This window comes from Centrocercus urophasianus, unplaced genomic scaffold (assembly GCF_019232065.1).
Source record: "Centrocercus urophasianus isolate 14NV4802_14NV808 unplaced genomic scaffold, USGS_Curo_1.0 seq_53, whole genome shotgun sequence".
NCBI lineage: Eukaryota > Metazoa > Chordata > Aves > Galliformes > Phasianidae > Centrocercus > Centrocercus urophasianus.
This window is the reverse complement of record NW_024885122.1, coordinates 434441-453659: the sequence shown is the minus strand read 5'-3', so window position 1 is coordinate 453659 and position 19219 is coordinate 434441. Positions and strand designations below refer to the sequence as shown.

The 19219-nt window shown below is 44.6% G+C and overlaps 1 protein-coding gene across 9 annotated transcripts in view; it reads right to left on the bottom strand.

The window, feature by feature from the left end:
* PHF20 (PHD finger protein 20) overlaps positions 1-19219 on the bottom strand; it is a 64186-nt gene that overhangs the window by 44787 nt on the left and 180 nt on the right. For 5 of the 9 annotated variants that reach the window (XM_042835512.1, XM_042835517.1, XM_042835519.1 and 2 more), the window contains exons 2-8: positions 17707-17753; positions 13152-13205; positions 11431-11553; positions 8399-8513; positions 1991-2162; positions 1691-1775; positions 862-941 (exon numbers count right to left, since the gene is read on the bottom strand). In XM_042835512.1, the coding sequence (XP_042691446.1) occupies positions 862-941; positions 1691-1775; positions 1991-2162; positions 8399-8481 (420 nt within the window). In that variant the 5' untranslated portion in view covers positions 8482-8513; positions 11431-11553; positions 13152-13205; positions 17707-17753. Of the gene's footprint in view, positions 1-861; positions 942-1690; positions 1776-1990; positions 2163-8398; positions 8514-10594; positions 10722-11430; positions 11554-13151; positions 13206-17706; positions 17754-19219 lie in introns of those variants that run through there. The other 4 variants (XM_042835515.1, XM_042835514.1, XM_042835516.1 and 1 more) reach the window with 4 other exon arrangements.

The window sequence follows — 19219 nt, the reverse complement described above, 5'->3', positions numbered from 1 at the left end:
ACCCAACGTCTTTTTTCAAACTAAAAAACTAACAAACAACCCAACAACCCTAAAAGCAAAACAGGACTGAAAACACAGGCTACAGCAACACCGCATGTGGCAACATCACAAACAAAACCATTCCTTCAATGACAATTATTCTGAAGCAGGGACTTAAAAGTTTTAACCAAGTCGCACAAGAAAAGAATTTGTCACCCTTTCCTACAGCATCCACATGAAAACTGAATAGAAAACAGCTATTCTCTCATCTCACTGTGACAGTGAGCTGACATCTCACTAATGCTTTCCAACATAAGCTGAATTCTGAACATGTAGAACAGAGAAGGCAAAGGGTGGTAAACAGACAAATAGAAGAACAGAATGTGGGTGTTAATAAAGTTCACATCCTAAAAGCAATGAAGCCAGAGACTACTGGGCAACTTCCCTAAAGATCCTGAGGCAATCAGTAGTTACTCTGGGAAAGAAAAAAAACTTCACTTCATAGCTCTCAATGCTTAAGTATATACATACCACAAAACCAACTTCACTAGTGACACAGCCAAACAGTTTTCCCCCCCCCATTATATAATACCCCACCATTAGCTTTGGTACGCAAATTCTGAACCTTCCAATGACACTTTCATTAAAAAAATAATAATCTAAGTCTATGACTTCTTCAGTTCAAGCAGCATATTCATAAAAACATGAGCCTGAAAACTTCACAGAACAGGCCATGAAGCTTTGCACCACCTTATCATTTTGATGGACTTCATCTCAAATGTACAGCAGTTTAGCATTAGAGAAGTTCTACTAATTTTACTATTTCGTTTTTTATAATTCAGCAAGCCTAAACATCAATTTTAGAATGAACAAACTACTTACCTGATCTTTGGAAAAAGCTTTGACATGAATGTTTTTGACAGTCTGAACTACACCATCATAAAATTTCACAGTGTATGTACCTAAAGTTTGAAAACAAAGTGTAAGTTTAAAGATTGAAAGGGCTTGAACAGAGTACCAGAGCTCCAATGATGAAGCTGCATGCTTAGCTCTAGCTAAGAGCTGCTTTGCCACTTTTCTTAGAAAGTTCAGAAGTCATTTCACAGGACAGATAAAGGAAAAATAGGAAAAATAATGAAGTTACAAAAATAAATAAATAAATAAATAAATTACAGTACACACAAAAAACATCTACATGCCCAAGCTTAAGAGCTTGTCCTTAGATACTTTTTGTCAGAAAACTCCAAAACATTGAGTCCACAGGGTTTTTAAAGGTCAGACTTTCTCCTTGATCTTACAACATGTACTCAATGCAAAGAAAGCACAGCACAAGAACAAATCCCTACTTGTGGATGCTCAAGAAGAAGCACAGTTGTGCTCTCCAGATTCTCTATTTGCAAAGAGTTTCTGCAACTTCCACATTAGGCTTATTGCAACTACACACATTCCTTGAGAGTAAATTTAAGAAACAACTTCCCTTGAGCACATCCTCATAGCAATTACTGACTGGATATCCCAGAAGATTCTTACCTCATGGAAAGGGTGAAAGGCTAAGTTGAAAGAGCTGATGGAAGATTAAGATACGCAATTCACAAAAATGTTCCCACTTGCTCTCAGTCTGCTGTACTCCCTCCAACTATGCAAGAAGGCTCCAACACATTACAAATACATTACAAACAAATGTGACCAAGAAAAAGTAATGACTCCTTACCATCCTTGTTAACAGAAGTAACTTTGGCTGGATAGAAGCGACAGTCAGACCAGCATGCCAACACCTGATCATTTATATGAAAACCCTACAAGGCAATATTGAAAAGCATTTTCATCTGAGAAATACAGAAATACACCACTTCCTTAGAACATGAGATGTGTAGCTTTCCAGTATTTAAAAATAACTCATAGAACTTGTACAGCAGGCAACGAAGCAACAGCGAAGCGTTTTAACCATTATAAAGGCCAACTGCACATTCAACAGCTCCATGTGCTCAAACATCCTTTATTTTCTACTTACTGCACACCCTTCTTCCTCATGTAATCCTTCCTTCCTTAACTGTATTTTCTCTAAAGGCCGTAAATAAGGACTGTCCCAACAAAACCATTCATCATATCTGTGGTTCCACCGTTTGAAATGGATAAGTACTTTTCCTTCCTCATAATCAATTTCTTCAATGTGGGCTGGATACCTGGAGAAGAGGTAGATTAGAATACTTCAGTTAAGAGGAGGTTTACTCGAACTGCACTACGAAGCTTTACACACAGATGGCCTTCTGCACAATCAACAGCAAAACAGCTGAAGATCGCTTGATCTGGTGTGATGGAGGATCCACGCCACCTCATCTAAAAAGCATTAGTTTCTACAGCCTTAGTACTATTTGACACATCACTCGTATAAGCAATTACGATGCTGCAGGTGACTCGGAGCTCAGTACAGAATGAATCCCAACACTGAACAAAGACAAAGACTGTTGCAGAAAGAGGAAACAACTGAAGAGTTCCAGCCCGGGGTAAAAAAGAAACAAAACAAAGCAGCTAGAGATCAGTAAAACAAAAAAGCCTCCCCCATTCCCAGAAATTTTACATGTACGCAGAACTGATAGCTTCTGCTCTCTCTTACTAAGAGCAACATTTGGAACAACACAATCACTTCCCTCAGAGATGCCCATCAACACGTCTCATATATCACTTGTTCAGTTTAATAGTAGGATTTTAGCAGAGACACTAAATCCAAATTTAGTTTTAGATTCTTAAAGTTAAAATCCATCAGAGTCCTAGGACTTTCAAATACAAAGTGCTTTGTACATTAAAAGTATAGGAATCAGGGAAAGGTCAGACTCATTTGTTTCTGACCAGGAAGACCTTAATTCTTTAATTGCATTGGTAATTGGTAACTTAAGTACATATTTCAGCACGGCAGCATATTCCACTATTTCAGCTGACGATCACATCCCAAGTACTGCTATTTCCCCCCCTGCCATAATAGCACCAGGAGAAAACACTCACTTGTCAATGCTTACAGTCACCTGGAACTAAAGCAAGACCCTGGTGAATAGAACAAAGGCCTGAAGGAAAAGCCTAAATCCACAAGTACTCTTTACTTGACAAATCACACTTAAGAAGGCAGAACAAAGGGTAAGGGCAGAGGAAAAAAAAAGATTAAGCCTGATGCTAGAAATAAAGCTATAAGAAGAAAGAACTCAAAAGAAAAGCAAAGAATTATTTTATACAATCTTACACGGATTAAAAGAAAGGTTATCTATCAATGAAATCCTTCAGAACGTACGGGGTCACATCCAATCACAGCTTGTTGAAAAAGAGCTACAAATACTCCATGCCAAAGCCTTACACTGCAACCAAAGACCTGCCTTATACCCGATGCCACATACCTCAAGCTATGCCATTAGTTCATCCCAGTACATTATGAGAGCACGTGTAGCACAGGCTGTGGAGGAGAGAGAAAGACAGATGGGATATACTTATGGTAGGGACATCTTGACTCCTTCCTTCCTAGGGTGTGATTATTTGTGTGTGTGATGGTCACCATTTGTTGTATTTAAGTCCCAAACTGCTCTGCACAGGGTCTCAAAGAGGAAAGACCTGCAGTCCTTCCAAACACACTGATTCTCTCAGAGGTGGTTTACTCCTCAGTATCCCAGGAACTGCACAGTACTCGGCACAAGCAATGGCAACAACCAGAATACAGCTCCCTGCACAGAACAGCAGAATTGGGGGCAGGAATTCCCAGCTCCTCTCGAGAAGCCAGCAGAAGTTCTTGCTGCTGGGATTGCAGCAGAGCTGAGACTCATTCAGATTTTCAAAGATCAATGAGGACTCTGATGAGGATGATCCAAAACTGACTCAGCACAAAACTAACAATGTGTTCCACTCAGATGCCCATCCCTGGGAAATACACTCAATCCGCTGATTTCCTCCTGCTGAGGAGCCATGCTTAAATGACAAGAGCCAATAAACCATTCAGCCAAGACTGCTCCCTTCTTCACACAGGGAAAGAAGGAACAGGAGACTACACCAAAAGAATAATCACCCCAGAAGCATGCACCACTATCATCCACACCTAGCTCACCTCACCTCCTGAAGGCTCCCTGATGGTGGGAGACATCAACATCAACAAGATGATCCATCAACAAGGGCAGTAAAAACCATACCTGACAGCAAGACCCCACTTCAGCCTCGTCAAGAGCTGAGTGACCCAGAGCTCTCAGGCAGCTCCTGGCTAACACACTGCAGTATGAACAAGCCTTCCCTCACCGCAGCCACCACCATCAGCAAACAGATGCTCAGTGCTTGACTGGAACAGCAAACCTGTCAGAAGCTATGTTACATCCAACCAGAAACTTCAGTGCCTCCCCAGTGAGACCCTCCTCTCGGATACAAAGCAGCGCAGTGCTGTCTCAATGCCTTGAAAGCAAAGACAAAAAGCTCCCAGGCTCCCAACAGCTCTGAGAACAACTGACAGCGCAGGCATCCTTCCTCCAATATTAAGCCCCTGTCCTTCAGTGCCCTGAGCAAGCACAACACATCAGGATGCACAAGCCCTCACGCATCTACACAGAAGGTAACACAGGATATCCATGCAAGCACACGCCATGGGATGGAAGTAATCTAAGGAATTCAAGCTTGTTTATCAAGAACACACACTGGAAAGTTTCGTGAAGTGAAAAACAAGAACTGAAGTCTGACTGAAAGGACATGAAAAGAACACAGCCTGCCATGAGTCCATGTATGGTCCATCCTCCACCAGACCACAAAGGAAGAATTAAGCTGGCTGTATGGGCTTTCAGAACAGGTAAGTGATTTGGAGTAAGAGATCCTCAACTGGGATTGATCTGGATGTTTATCTAACATGCTGAAGAGCCAGATGAAGCCAGACAGCTTCTCATGATTTGTCAGGAGACCAAAACAAACAGCCTTACATCTCAACCTGAAAGGAACGGCAAGTCTGTATCTTCCAAGGCCTTTTGCCTAATGAGTTAGATAAGGGGAAACTTCTGAGAGTCACAAACAGTGGCAATTAATTTCCCTAAGAACCCAAGCAACAACTGAAGACTTCAACAGTACAACTCTCTATAGTGCCGATGAACAGCAACTGGCAACCTCCGACTACAGCTGTCAGAGCACAGCCAGCCATGTGAAGGGAGGTTTCTTGTAGAGACAAGGGCAACCCTCTGTCCTTCTCTGTGAAGAAGTGAGTACCCAGAAATTCCAGGAGACAGCGATGACTGAAGGAGTTCCCCTCTCTCAGGCCTGGACTAGTGCATCTCCCCTTTCCTATACACAACCCCTTTTCTCTTGGAGCTAGGAAGGCAATTCTGAGGAATGGAAACCTCCAGGAGGAGCAGTACTATGAAGGACAACTACTGTGAACTTCCATGCTTACAGCAGTGGAACAAAACCCTGACAGTGTGAGCAGCTACAGTCATGACACTGTCAATCTCTGCCATAACACGGCAGTACAACACTCATTACAAGATTACCTTGATATCAATATTCAAGAACCTTGAATAGAATCAAGTTTCTTCCTATCTTACGTGCATTACAGATGGATGAACTTAAAAAAAAGCATCATTAAAGTATGGAAACGAGATGTCACCATCTGCCTGCTGGAGGTAAGCAGCACATTCATCTCCTTTTCATTAAGAAGCAATATCTGCAGCTAGCCAGCAGTGAAGACTTTAAATGACTAAAAAAAAAAAAAAAAGCATCAAAACTGCAAAACTGCACTTCACAATTGGAAAAAAAAAACACAAAACCCAAAACAAAACTAAAACCATCAAGAATTCAATGCAGCAGAGGTGAATGTGCAGGAGAGTCACCACAGCCAGCCTTTCTGGGTCCTCTAGACCCAGGGCTACTCCACCAGGGCAGTCCCTCCTCCCATCCTCAGAACCCCAGCACTGTGTACACCAAGAGCCTTTCTGCACACAGAGGCACTGTCTGATGGACACAGCTCTTCCCCCTCCATGCCCCCAGGTCAGCACACACCGGTCAGAGGCCTTTCATGACACATTTCATGTGTCAGACAAGCCTTAATAAACCAAACAAAAACACTTAAGATAGGCACTTCAAGTACCCACTGTGCTCTCTGGAGTTCAAAATCCAGGAGCTTACACAGACAACTCCTTCAGGAATTGAAGTGATGCTCAATATATTGTGAGCAAAGATAGAGCTTATCTTACCAAAGCACCTTTGGTAAGGGATTTTGTTTTCTCTAAAAGATGCAACATTCACTTCACACTGCAAGGAGCAGCAGTGGCATTGATTCCTCCACTGGCATGTGCAGGTTTTTTCTGTGTAGCAGGGCTGGAAGGCTGGCACCATTCAAACATGCAGACACTGAACAAGCAGAACCTGCAGTGCAGGGCACAAGCCACTGCGGTGAGGGCAAGTAAATGGGGCACCAAGATGAACTGCTTTCCAAAGCTCTACTGAGAGCAATAATGGCTCACCAACTGATCGGTGTATTTGATACTGAGCACAGAAGTCCAGGCCAGCCCTCCATCCTAAGAGGTGGCTTCTGTCTAAGAAAAAAACTGAAGTCTGCACGCAATTAAAGCCAGGACCTCTGAAGGCTTAGAATGAGAAGAACAAGCTTGAGGAAAAAGTTCTGCATCCAAATAAAGAGGGAGCACTGTAGCCATATCACAGAGCAGTTCTGTTGACTCACTGACAGATGAAAGTACTGAAGAATAGCCTGTCTTCCTCTACAAATCCACACCTTCTGAGAATGGGGCAGACAAGGTCCCTTGTCCGTCACTACTAACACTGCTAGTCAAGCCCCTAGATCTTACAGGTTTTGGTACACAACCCCTGAATATCCAGAAATCATCACTCAGGGAAAGATGGACTTTCTGACCCATGTTTCAGGAGCTCAGCAAGCAGATGAAAACATTCAGAACTGAATAACCAATAACTACATTATGAGGTTAAAGAGCTGCAGAACACAATGCACAAAACAGGTCACTAAAAAAAATAAAAATCAAGAGAGCTTGAATTCTGGATATATTACAAGTCTAAAACTAAATTTAAGCAAAGGAACGTATGGAAAGTAGTAGGTGTGGAATCCTATCCCAGTCCACCAGGTTTCCCAAAGTAAGAGCTATGTACTCATAGCCAGAGGCACAAACGTGCATGCAGGTAGCCAGAAGCCAACCCATACTGAGCTGCACCTCCACTAAGCCTACACAGCACAGCTTCAAGTCTTTTTTTGTAGATGGTATCATTGCTTCTTGTATAAACAGAATACAAAAGATGCAGCATGCAGATTTGGGCTAATACCCTACTTACACGTCTCTGTCACACAGGAAAAGCAACAAAATCCAAGAACAACATATTGTTTGTGCTTCATGTTCTTTCCATGAAGAGCTATGCTTACTCATTTTTAACAATTCCAAACTCCTTGCATATGGAAAGAAAAGAGAGATTCCACTCATGACTGATACATTCTGGAACAAGTTCTGCACATCTCTGGGGCAGCACACAATCCTTCTGCGGTGCCCGGAGGCTTTAAACAGCTACTTCTGCACATTTATCCTGCCTGCATGCTCCAGAGCCTGATATTCAGTTATGCCAAACCCAGAGATTCTTAAGTAAAAATTAACTAGCTACTGATTTCTGTAGAGAAGACATCTTAAGGCACTAACAAGAACCACTCAGTATTTAAGCAGCCTTTGACGCTAGCCATTTTCAGTTTTAAGTATTATTCTGCCCTTTCCAATCCAGGCCATTTCATGATTCCGTGATTATTTTATAAAACAAATAGAGTAAGAAGGCTTGAAGTTGGCTCGAGTTGGCTTTCAGGCCCTTTCTCCCCTTCCTGCAGTAGTTGACAAAAAAAAAAAAAAAAAAAAAAAAAAAAAAAAAAAAAAAAAAAAAAACACACAAATCCCCCAAAATCTCAAATCCTCAAAACTCAAACCTGCCGGACAAATACCGCAGCACATTTCTCAATGGTGTTTCCCCACTCAGTACCCTGGCAGCTGATGGCCCCAGGTGAGGGCAGGCTGGAACAGTTTCAGGCTTCAAAGTCTACAAATTATAAACAGCGATGGGAAAGGAAGCAGCGAGGACCAACCCTGGGTATCCTGTACTCCAAAGCACTCATCTCTTCACACTGCCTACTCTACAGCTGGATCAGCACAGCCTTCCCAATGCGAGCACAAAGCCCCGCAGGTGGCTGCAGCCCTGCTTCCCAGACACACACAGCACGAGCACACTTCTAGAAATGCCAGCACAACACGTCAGCAAGCATTGCCCATTTCAAGCACTGGTATATAAGCTTCTAGAAATTAACTACTTTCCTACAAACCAATGACAAGGACTCTAAATACGGTATCAATATAAAATGTTTAAGATATTAAAGACTTAGAGTTAATATAATATGAATGTTTTTGAAAAAAAATACCAGTTTTTTAATCTGTCACGGGCTTCCAACTGGGCTCCCACCTCAAAGTTGATCCCTCTTCTATTCGGAGGATGTTTTGTCATTTTGTTATATCAACACTGCTGATTTTATTCCCCTGAAAAATGCAATTAAATATCAATCACTAATCAAGACACATACAAAATAAGCTTATGCACCATAACCCCCAAAACCTAGGTGTTAAGGGACCTTAGTATTTCTTGTTCACAAAGTAATGAGGGCAGTTACCTCTAAAGCAAGGCTTCCCAACTGACAGTGTATACAGAATCATTAAAAAAAGAAAGTGTTCACAAGGGAGCTACTGGACCATGGAAGACTGAAGCTCAACCTTTCTCCACTGGTCCAAGTTCCAGGTCAATTAACAACCCTGCAACCCATGACTGAGACAGAAGATTCTTGAGATAATTTCCCCCCCCCTCCCCTTCCTGGTTTGGATAAAAACAAGGAATCCAGTAAACAGGAAGCAGCAAAAACACACACAGTAACAACCTTTCAAAATCTACCCCATAGTGAAGTACTGAAGAACACTTGTTACCTCATCACTACCAAGGCAGTTCAAAGAAATACTTAGTTACTACCAAAAAAAAAAAAAAAGAAAAAAAGAAAAACCTGCTGTTTCTTTGTTAATGGAATACATCCATCCACACCTCAATCATCCATACTTCCACCACAGACTCACATCAGCAGAATTACCACTTCCTACCATTAGCAATCAAACTCCACGTCTCCAGATGTTGCTTAATGCTGTAATGTAGGAGAACTTGGGGCTGCGAGTTAATTCCTCACCTAGTATTAAAGTTGCTACTCCTTTTCTGAATAGGGACACACAAAGACCAAGCACTTCAATGCGCCACAAGAAGGACATGAATGAAGCTCTCTGCAAAGGAGCCCCTCGGCAGTGGGGGACTCCAAAGAAGGGACATTGCAGCTCACCCACAGCAGGCAGTGGGGCAGGCTGGCCTCCTGGCTGCAGCAGCACTGCCTCATACAACAGGGCTTCTATTCATAAATAAAACCAGGCCAGCCTTGGCAAGGAAGGCTGCACTACAGCTTATGTTAAATTAAGAAAATAATAAAGAAGAGTATTGCAAGGGAAACCTGAAAAAACAGCAGAAGCCATTTGATAATATTTACTGGGGCTGCAGATTCTGGTAAGAATCTGAACTGTTTCTTCTTTCCAGCTGGAGTCAGCTGAACATCAGCATCTGCCAGAGCACACACTAACCACAGCAACACCAGTGCAACAGCTGATCTGCAAGTCGAACAAGAGCAGAGATGTGAAGGAAAAAAGAATTTCAGATCTCTCCTCATCGTCCCTCTCCCCACACTGCCCGCCTCTCTAGGGCTCCTTTGGGTTCTTCTAGCACCCAGCCCAAGGTGGTTCAGCCCAGTGCTCTCTCTGCTTGGCACGCTTTCCTTGCAAAGCAGGCTGTCCTCTTCACATCAGTTCATTCCAGGATCAGCTTCCTCAGGCAGACACACTTGGCAGAACATTATTCCCCAAAGCTGGAAAGCTCCTCTCTACTCTTATTCTTTTTTCATATCCTTAAAAACTTTTGACTCTGCAATGACTATGAGCAGCATTTCAGGAACTGATACTCCAGAATGCAGACAAATCACTGGTTTCAACAGAAAGTATTTCTAAATCCATGTCACAAAAAGCACACCTTTCTGTTGCTTAAAAGGCAGAGCTTTCCCTGCTTGGGAGAGTCACCATGAGGCAATTCAAATTTAAAAGACTATTCAACCACTCAATTCCCCGTACCTTCCTAATTGGTACTCATACTTCTATCAGGGCACTGCAGGACAATATGCCTACATGAATGCTGATCTCTTTGGGGATTTATGATTTTTGTCTTTTAAAACAAGCCTGTAGCAATTCTTACTCTTCAGTTTTTAAGCTCCATCAGTGTTCAGCCCCTGATCTGGTGAACCAGGAAGCTTTGAAAGAAGAAAGTTCCTCTATAAACTGAAGCATCTCCTTATATTGTTATATAGGACAAAAGCAAGCAGTTATAGCAAACTCATGAGTAACAGCTTCTTATCTTCTCTCTGGAAACTGCAGAGTCACTGCAGTTTCCAAACCCTCACCTACCTGCACAAACAGAATTTTCCAGATCACCCACAAATATGATTAAACCATTCCCATCACACAATTGCATCAAAACAAAACCTTGCCTTTAAACCAGCTCCCCTTCCAAATGGAGTATTACTTCAGTTCAAACGGCAAATTCAGTCCCATGATTCAGCCTCACCTCCTTCATTCTGGAACATACCTGCACCAACCCAGGATCTCCTCCCACACCTCCAACAAAGCCCAACACATGAAAAATAAAAAAAAATAAATGAGGAACTCAGTGAATCACTGCAGTCCTCTGGCTAGATGAAGGAGCATGGTTAGCTTTGGCAAACTGCAGCAACACGAGATAAAATACATAACTACTCAGTACAACGCAGTGTTAAGTTTTACTTGGGATGGTTAAGATTGCTGTTCAGCTCCTATAATGCGTTCTGTATTGCTGGGCATTCCGCAGGGCTACAGAAGAGGAAGAGGCAGGTAGGGCAGGTACTGCATTAACAAGAGGCACTTGCAAAACCAGAGAAAGTAACTAGCAAGAGACTGTCCTGCGTCCACTGGAGATGCAGCACTCAGCTACTGAAGGGAGCCCCGAGATCTGAAATGCAGCAGCAGAAAACCCAAGTGCATTTTGCTTCCTGTAAGCATGAATCTTGCTTTTTATCCATTTAGCAGCATAAGCAGCTTCTGTGCTAAGACAGAGTAATGGGAGGATCCACAAAGCGTAAGCTGACTGCCATTCACTCCAGCATTTTATCTGAACAATCAGACTGCTAGCATATCTCCATGCATACTGTGGAACTGACAAGGACCAGGTCCAATCACGTTTTGCACAGCAGGTTTTTACTGCTCAGCACTTACATTTGATCTCATACTATCTGCATTCATCATGCAAAGCCTTGCACCTTCATCAGTGGTAAAACAATGAAAGCCTCACCCAATTCACCCCCTACAACATGCTTGCCCCCATCAGGGATGGTCAGTGCAGAGAAGTCCATGGTCCCCACCACAATCAGAAGACCTTGCAAGACCACAGCCACGCTGTGCTGAAACCACACACCTGCAGATGAGAAAAGGTAATGGCTGTATCAAGCTGCAAGGTTGTACTTACAGACATTGCTATATTATACAACCCTAACAACACCTTACAAAGACTCACACAGTCTCACAAACATTGAAACAGCGCTACAGAAAAACATTTTGGCACTGACTTGTAGGCAGATCTTACAGCCTACAAGGTCTGTGTGTGCCATGCCTACCAGCCCCACTGCTGCCATGCAGTCTGTCTCACTGTATTTCATCCCACGCTGAACAGAAAAGGAAACGGAAACCCCACCAGTTGAAATGCTCACCCAGACAGTTCCTGTACCAGCTGTTCACTCAAGGAATCCTGCCTGTCCACACACACAGACTGTCTCACAGCAATGTAAGTTTTTGAGTAAGGGTTACAAGGAAACCCAAGACCCAGGCTATCCTAATCAGTGGCCTTTCACACATTGATTCAATCAAGTGCTTTGTTAGTTTGCTTTTTTTTCTTTTTAATTGTAGGAGCAGGTACAAGAAAAAAACATGAATTAAACATGCAGACTATCAGACAAGGCAATAAGTTCCCAGGAATACTGTGACATCTCCATTTTCCATCCCAAAGACACTTCACACAAGACACCAGACTACATCCAGCTCTTATGTGCACTGCATTGGATCTCAAACAGATTGTAATCAACGCTGACTTCTTGCTTTCAGTTTGCCAGACCAACCAAGCACTATGCAGGAAGCAAACTCCTTGGCTGAGTGACAGCACCAAAACCAAACTCTGAACTGATACTTGCAACTTCCACAACAAGAGTAACAGATAACTAACTCCCTATCACTGAAACACCCATGCAAAGCAGAAAGCTTTGAGTTTCATCGCAAACATGCCTGACTGTTTCCCCAGGCAGATGGCCACAGCTGACACTGCTGACAGCAGCATCTGCCCCCTGTGCAGGCAGAACCACGACCTCCTCGAAGCATTCAGAGGCAGCAGTGGCACTAGCAAACAAACCGCCCTTCCTGGGTCGCCATCCTCACACCCTCCCTGAGATTACAGGACATGAGAATGTCACTTTTCACCCTCTCATCAACAACCCACACAACTGTGCTGGCACTGCAAACTGGTGGGGAGACCAATGTGGAAGCAGAAATTAGGAACGTGGGCAATTTTTGGAGTAAAGTTTATTTTCATTACCAAGTGCAATTAAAGAAATAAATATGTGATACTGAAAAGAATGCTTTTCAGCCATCTGATCATCTCTTATTTAACTGTTCTGATTTCTTTTCTTTTTTTTTGGTCTCTTGTAGCACAAACGTTAGAGACACTTCAACACTGAACAGGCAGAGAGATTCTGGAAAAGGGTTCAAATCAGGTGGAATAAAGCAGGCTTTCCCTAAGCAAAACAAGCTACATTCAAGAGGAACTACTTTGATCAAACTGCCATTTTTTCATCCAACTGAAAGTCTGCAATTTCTGCATTAAGAACATAAGGTTTAATTTACAGGAATGGGATCCACAATGCCTTAGCAAGAATGAAGAAAAATAAATTTCACAACATGCTGTAAATGCTTGAAGGAGAAAAAAAAAGTCCTTTCAGAAAAATGAGGATCTGTGCTTATACTCACCGAGAAGAAACTCGCTGCTTATGTGGTCACGAGCATCCCTGTGCTGCTGTACCACTACAGGGAAGAAAAAGAATCACATGAATGAGTTCTGAGACAAAAAGTTACTTTAGAGTAAGCTAGAAAAACATGCCTGTAAAATTACACAGAGTATCAATTTAATCTGGAAATACTGCAATACAGAGTAGTGCTGGCTATCATGGTTCAAACCAAAGATCAATCCTAAGGTCCTTAAAGACTCTTTGCATATCCTGATCAAGTTTCTCCATCACTGATTTATCCTTCACTAAACAGAACCCACCAGTAACTTGCTGTTCTTCCTATTCTGCACGCCAGATATCCCAGAACACCTCCATTAACCAAGGCAGTAGGCAGCATACCAAACTTGCATGTCCAACTAACTCAAAATTTAGGGTACTGTGTAAATATGTTTGAATAGGTGACATCTACCATACAGCACATCCACCCGACTGCACCTAAATGACATTACAGGATGCAGTTTTACTGTGCACGCTGCTGAGAACGTCCAAGGAAACATCAGGCTAAAGAGACAGGGCACACGGCTGCAATTCCCACTCGCCATCTCTTCCAACAGCCTGCTAAGCACACCCAGCTCCTGCTGGTGGCTTTGGGGCTTTTCCCCCCCTCTATCTTTCCCCATCCCCACCTTTCCCTTTTGTTTTTCCAAGAGAGAGAAGTGGGAAGAGCAGTTAGGAATTTGTCTATCTAGCCACTGTTTGGCAGCTAACATTTCAAAGCTTATCTGAAATATTCCGAGACTTCAGTTCAATTACTCTGCCCCAAATCTAACACCTCCTTTCTTCTCACAGGATGAGAGCCCGGAAATATCTCAGCACCAACCCCGTTTTATCGCCCAAACATTCGTCAACTCCGAGGACCGAAACTAAAAAAAGAGGAAGCTTCAATTCTGAAACATTCAAGCGTGAGAAACAGCACATAAACAAAACCAGGACTTCCAGAGCTGAGTCAAGGCTCAAAATGCCTGAGCACTCCAGATCTGGAAGCACATCAAAATTCTTTTGCAAAACAATTACAGCAGACGCGGATTCACAGAACTGGAGTCATGGCTTCTGACGCAACACAGCTCCCACTTAGGCTGGTGGGTTCCTGCTGCAAAACCAGGGGGGCTGAACTTCCTTCACAGGTGATCTTTTAATATTATTTGAAAACAGTTTAAAAATTGGAATAGAAGCCTTCAGCAAGTTCAAGTAAGAGACATACTCTCATTTTATAAGCATAGCTTTTCAAGATGTGGGACTTCAGAGCTTGAAAGATACTTCAAGTATTATGAAAACGTATGTATATATACACATATAGAATTATAGATATATATATTTATACATATATATTTCGAATATCTCTTACTCAGAAATAATTCTGACCACTACAAAAAAACAAAAACAGCCAAACAAATCAGAGGAAAAGATGGATACAGAGCAATTCTGTCTTTGGAAAGATTCTACCAACTGCAGATTCTTAAAACCTCTGATTTTAGAACTTAATTAAGAGTTAAGTGTGGTGTGAAGGACATCTTCAGGCACAAAAATCCACCAAGCAGTAAGAATTCAAGGAAATGGAGAGTCCAAATGTTTAACAGCTTGAACAGTGCTGATGTGAGCTGCTGGGTTGCAGGGAAACAATTACCCAAAATCACGATGAAGTTCACCACACCAATCACACAGCAAGCAGTCAGTGTGCCACGAGCAAACCCACAAAGACAAGCAAAGGCTGTGCTCCTCCATTAGCAGCCCTGCTGGATGACCTACAGCCATCCCACGGCTCAGGGATGAGCACTGTGCTCCTACGAAAAGTAAACCAAGAGTTTCTACAGAAGTCTCTTCATCCAAACATCCTCTCCGTGTCAATACGTGCAAGGCTTCTCCAGGCAGAAGGCAGTGGCAGAAACAAGCTACAGCCACCTCAATCTTTCTAATTTAGCCTGAAGTTAAACTTCTAAACTTCTAATTGAGCCCACAGCCTCACCACGATTTCTCCTCTCTGCCTCCCTGAAGCTGCATAAATCCACTTCACGATGCTGCATGCAGAGCATAGAACTGCCCCTTAAAAGACATTTCTGCCCTGCCTAATGGCTGCCTACGGCTGAAGGCACCTCTGTCAACTGAGAATGAAATCAAGAAGAGGAATAAAGCAGACTGTTTCTCATTCCCGCTCCATACTCCCTCAAAAGCAAAGACCAAACAGCATGAAGCTCCCTGGACAAGCTTACAGCAAGGCCAGCTTCATGTTTCTGGCTGAGCGTGGTAGTGCAGCAATGTAAGGCTGGAGGCACTTGATAGGTGCATCGCCAGAGAGCAGCCTTAGAATTCAAGCAAGTCCACACTTTAGAAGAGACTCAAAACGTCAGGGGTCGAACTGACAAACTTAGTTTTGACCTGATGTTCTACCACTGGCTTTGATGTCACTCTGGATGTTCCAGCAGCACCCTGTACACTTACAGCAGGCAGCTGAACCCAACTTGGTGAGCACCAACATGTATTCTGGATAGAGAACAACTCTAAGTGAAAGAGTCACTAAGGCAGCACAAAAAAGCACCTGGTAACAGTACTGGGCATTAACAGCTTGGAGCTGTGATTCTTTGAAGTCAAACCAAAAAAACATCTGTAAGAAAATATGGGGAAAACAAAAAAAACAAAACCAAGAATGTTTCCCATAGAATCTAAGCTATGAGCACTAATGACCACTGTTCACAGCCACAGCGCACAGTGTTCTGACACACAAGGCACTTCCAGTTTCATTATTCATTTTTTTTCCCCCAACTATGCAGACCTTGCCCTCCCTGTCGATAAGGAACAGGATATTTTCCTGATGTGCGAAGTGAAACCCTACACTACGTGCTCATGAACTTTGCTGAGATGTCACATTCTCATTACATTAAGGAGACACATCTGTGTATGTGCCACACTGTAAGGAGAATGCAACTCTACAGGCTTATCACAAAAAGAAAGGGAAGGGGTGCACTTGAAAGCTCAGACTTCTCTCCCAGCTCAGAAACGAAAGGGCAGCTGGGGAAAAAAAAGTCACTGCATCCTTTTGCAAGACAGCAGTATCGAGAGACAGAGATGCAACCTAAGCAGAGGATCTATACAGGTACAGAGGATCATATCACACAAAAGCCATTAGCAGTGCTCAGTATAGTGAAGAAGCAATTCAGGTGTGGTATTTCATGTAACCTCTGATGCTCTACTGAAGCCTTTTTGATTTCAGCACTAAGAAAAACAGAAAACCCCACTCAAACTCTACTCAGCAGTGCTGCCATCCATGTCCCAGGGCCAAAGCCACACAGTTGTACAGCTGGAGCACTACAGAAATTCAAAGCAGTATCTTCACTAAAATTATGCACAACTAGAGGATGTTCTCCATTTCCTTGAAGAGAAGTGCTGAGATTAAGTAGTAGAACAATAAGCTTGTGCTGAAATTAGTATTTTAACCTCAGCAACAAGGCCAGGACAGCTTGGGTGCTAACATCATGCACAGGTGAAAATAAATAAAAAAACCAAAAACAAACAACAAACCCCACAACAGTCCCCTCAGCCTACCAGCCAACAGCTCCTTCCCACTATCCCATTTAATACACAGTTACACAGCACCCAGAGATACAGGCTGACACAGCTAATAGCTTCTTGGCTAATTTCAGAACCCTACCTGAAATGGAGTTCATTAAAGCCTACAAGCTTGAGAAGTGTGAACACGAGAACCTGATGAGGTTCAACAAGGCCGAGTGCAGGGCTGGGGCTAAGCCAGATATAAGAGCAGACCAGGAGAGAAACTCACTGAGAGCAGTCGTGTGCAGAAGGACCTGGAGGCCCTGGTGGATGAAAAGCTGGGCACAAGTTCTCCAGCCGTGTGCTCACAGCCCAGAAGGCCAACAGTGCCCTGGGCTGCATCAACAGAGGGGGCAGTGGACCAAGAGAAGGGATTGTCCTCCTCTGCTCTGCCCTGAAGGCCCCGCCTGTGGTGCTGAGCCCAGGCCTGGGGCCCCCAGCACAAGAAGGATGTGCAGTTGTTGGAGTGGGTCCAGAGAAGGGCCACAAAGATGCTCAGAGCAGGTGGGTGCCCCATCCTACAGGTGTTCCAGGCCACAGATGCGGCCCTGGGCAGTCTGGTTGGGTGGGGAACAACCATCTCACAGCAGGGGTTGGACTGGCGGCCTTTAAGGTCCCCTCTGAGCTACCCATTCTGCGGCACACACAGCAGACTGCAGCTGGCTCTACTCAAACAAGGTTGGCTCAAAGCTCTCAAGCCCACTAAAACCACGCAATGGCGTGTCAACAAATCAGCACATCTCAAGAAGGAATAAATACTACATTCTAACAGCATTCTTTTCTGCCACGCACATCTGCAGTCAGCCAGCATGGACATGCTATGCACCTGCTTGTACACTTAAATCTAGCGCTTGAACAACGATAATAAAGCCTTCAAAGCCACCAGACCCAGCACTTCCTTGATCAGCACAGGCTATGGAGCTACTGACAGCAGACAGCAGGGTCAAACTAAAATCAGTAAGTCAATTCCTTACCTGAAAGAAGCGTTTTCCTACAGGAGGCTCCAAAAGTTAAGATAACCCTGTAAGCAAGGGAAAGATAGCTGAAGACTGTAAGGAGTAAATAAAAGAATAAATGCCTTACACACATTTAGCAACACTTAACACGACAGGCCATTAAGTCCAAAGCATCAGCAATTTTTCTTTAAAAATAAAATTTGAGAAAGAAACTGCCACCAAAAAAACATCATATCTACACCAACAGGCAGCCCTAAGAATGCACCAAGGGTCAGAGCTCGTCCATGTGTCCATGCAGCCCAGCACATCAGCACAGGATGGAGCCACACAGACGCAAGCCACATCTGCTTCTGTCAAAGGCTGACGAACCACAGCAACGGAGCTTCTGGAGAATTTAGCATGCCCTACAGTTAACTTAAGGATTGCACCCTCATTCTCTGACCAAGAGGGAGAATTTAGGTCAATATCATTGCTTAGATTAGCCAGGAACTGCAGGAGCAAGAAAAAGAGCTTTGGAGAACTTATCCAATTAAAGGTAAGAATTAATTATATGCTTCTTACATTTCAATCGAGGCAGTACTGTTATAAGCAATTACTATGCTAACCTCATTCCCAACTTGACCTTAATTAATTACTCTGGATTACAGACAAGCAGACGGTAATCTGACTGCTCAAGTGAAATCTTTCCATGCAGACACAGCGATACTGGTGACAACGCGCACCACGAGACACCCCGGGGGGAACGGCGCGCACCGACCTGCACCGCCTCCAGCTCCCCAACCACCTCGAGTCACACAGAAGTTAATGAAATAATTATATGGGAATGCTGGTCGGGCGCTTCTGGAAACGGGACCTTCACAGGGAACGGAACGGGTCCGGGGCAAAGGCGGCTCTGCGACACAAACGCTCATTACCGACACAGAGGAGCCCCAGGCCATCAGCTCTGCTTCACACGGCCCGGCCGGGGCAGCCCGGCTCCGCTCTGACCTCACCGCTAAGAAAACAACGCGCCGCCTCCGGCCGTCCGCGTTAAGGGCGCGCGGCAAGCAGCGGCTTCGGGACGACGCACGGAGATGCCCTTACCGACCGACCGGCCCGCGGACTTTTAAAAGGACAAAGAGGACGAGGATGCGCCCCGCGGTCCCGCCCGCAGGAACGGCGCGGCACCGTCAGTCACCCCGCGGCTCCGCCACCGTCACCCCGCGGCGGTCCCGCCCCGCCCCCGCGGCCGCGCGCCCCGCGGACCCCCCCCGCTCCCGGCCCGGCCCCGCCGCCCCAACGCCCCCGATCCCGTAGCCGCGAGGTGCCGGGGCCGGGCCGGGCCCGCGGCGCTCACCAGCCGCCCGCACGGCTCCGCGGGCCGCGGCGATGGACGGCAGGAGGGGGCGCGGCCCAGAGCCCCCTCGCTTCAGGACGGCCGCGGGGAGCGGCGCCCGCTCGGTGCTCCCACAGCGCGGCCCGAGGGACGCAGGGGCACCCGGCCCTTTGTGCGCGGGGCCGCGTGCAGCCGCGCCCGCCCGCCCAGCCGGCC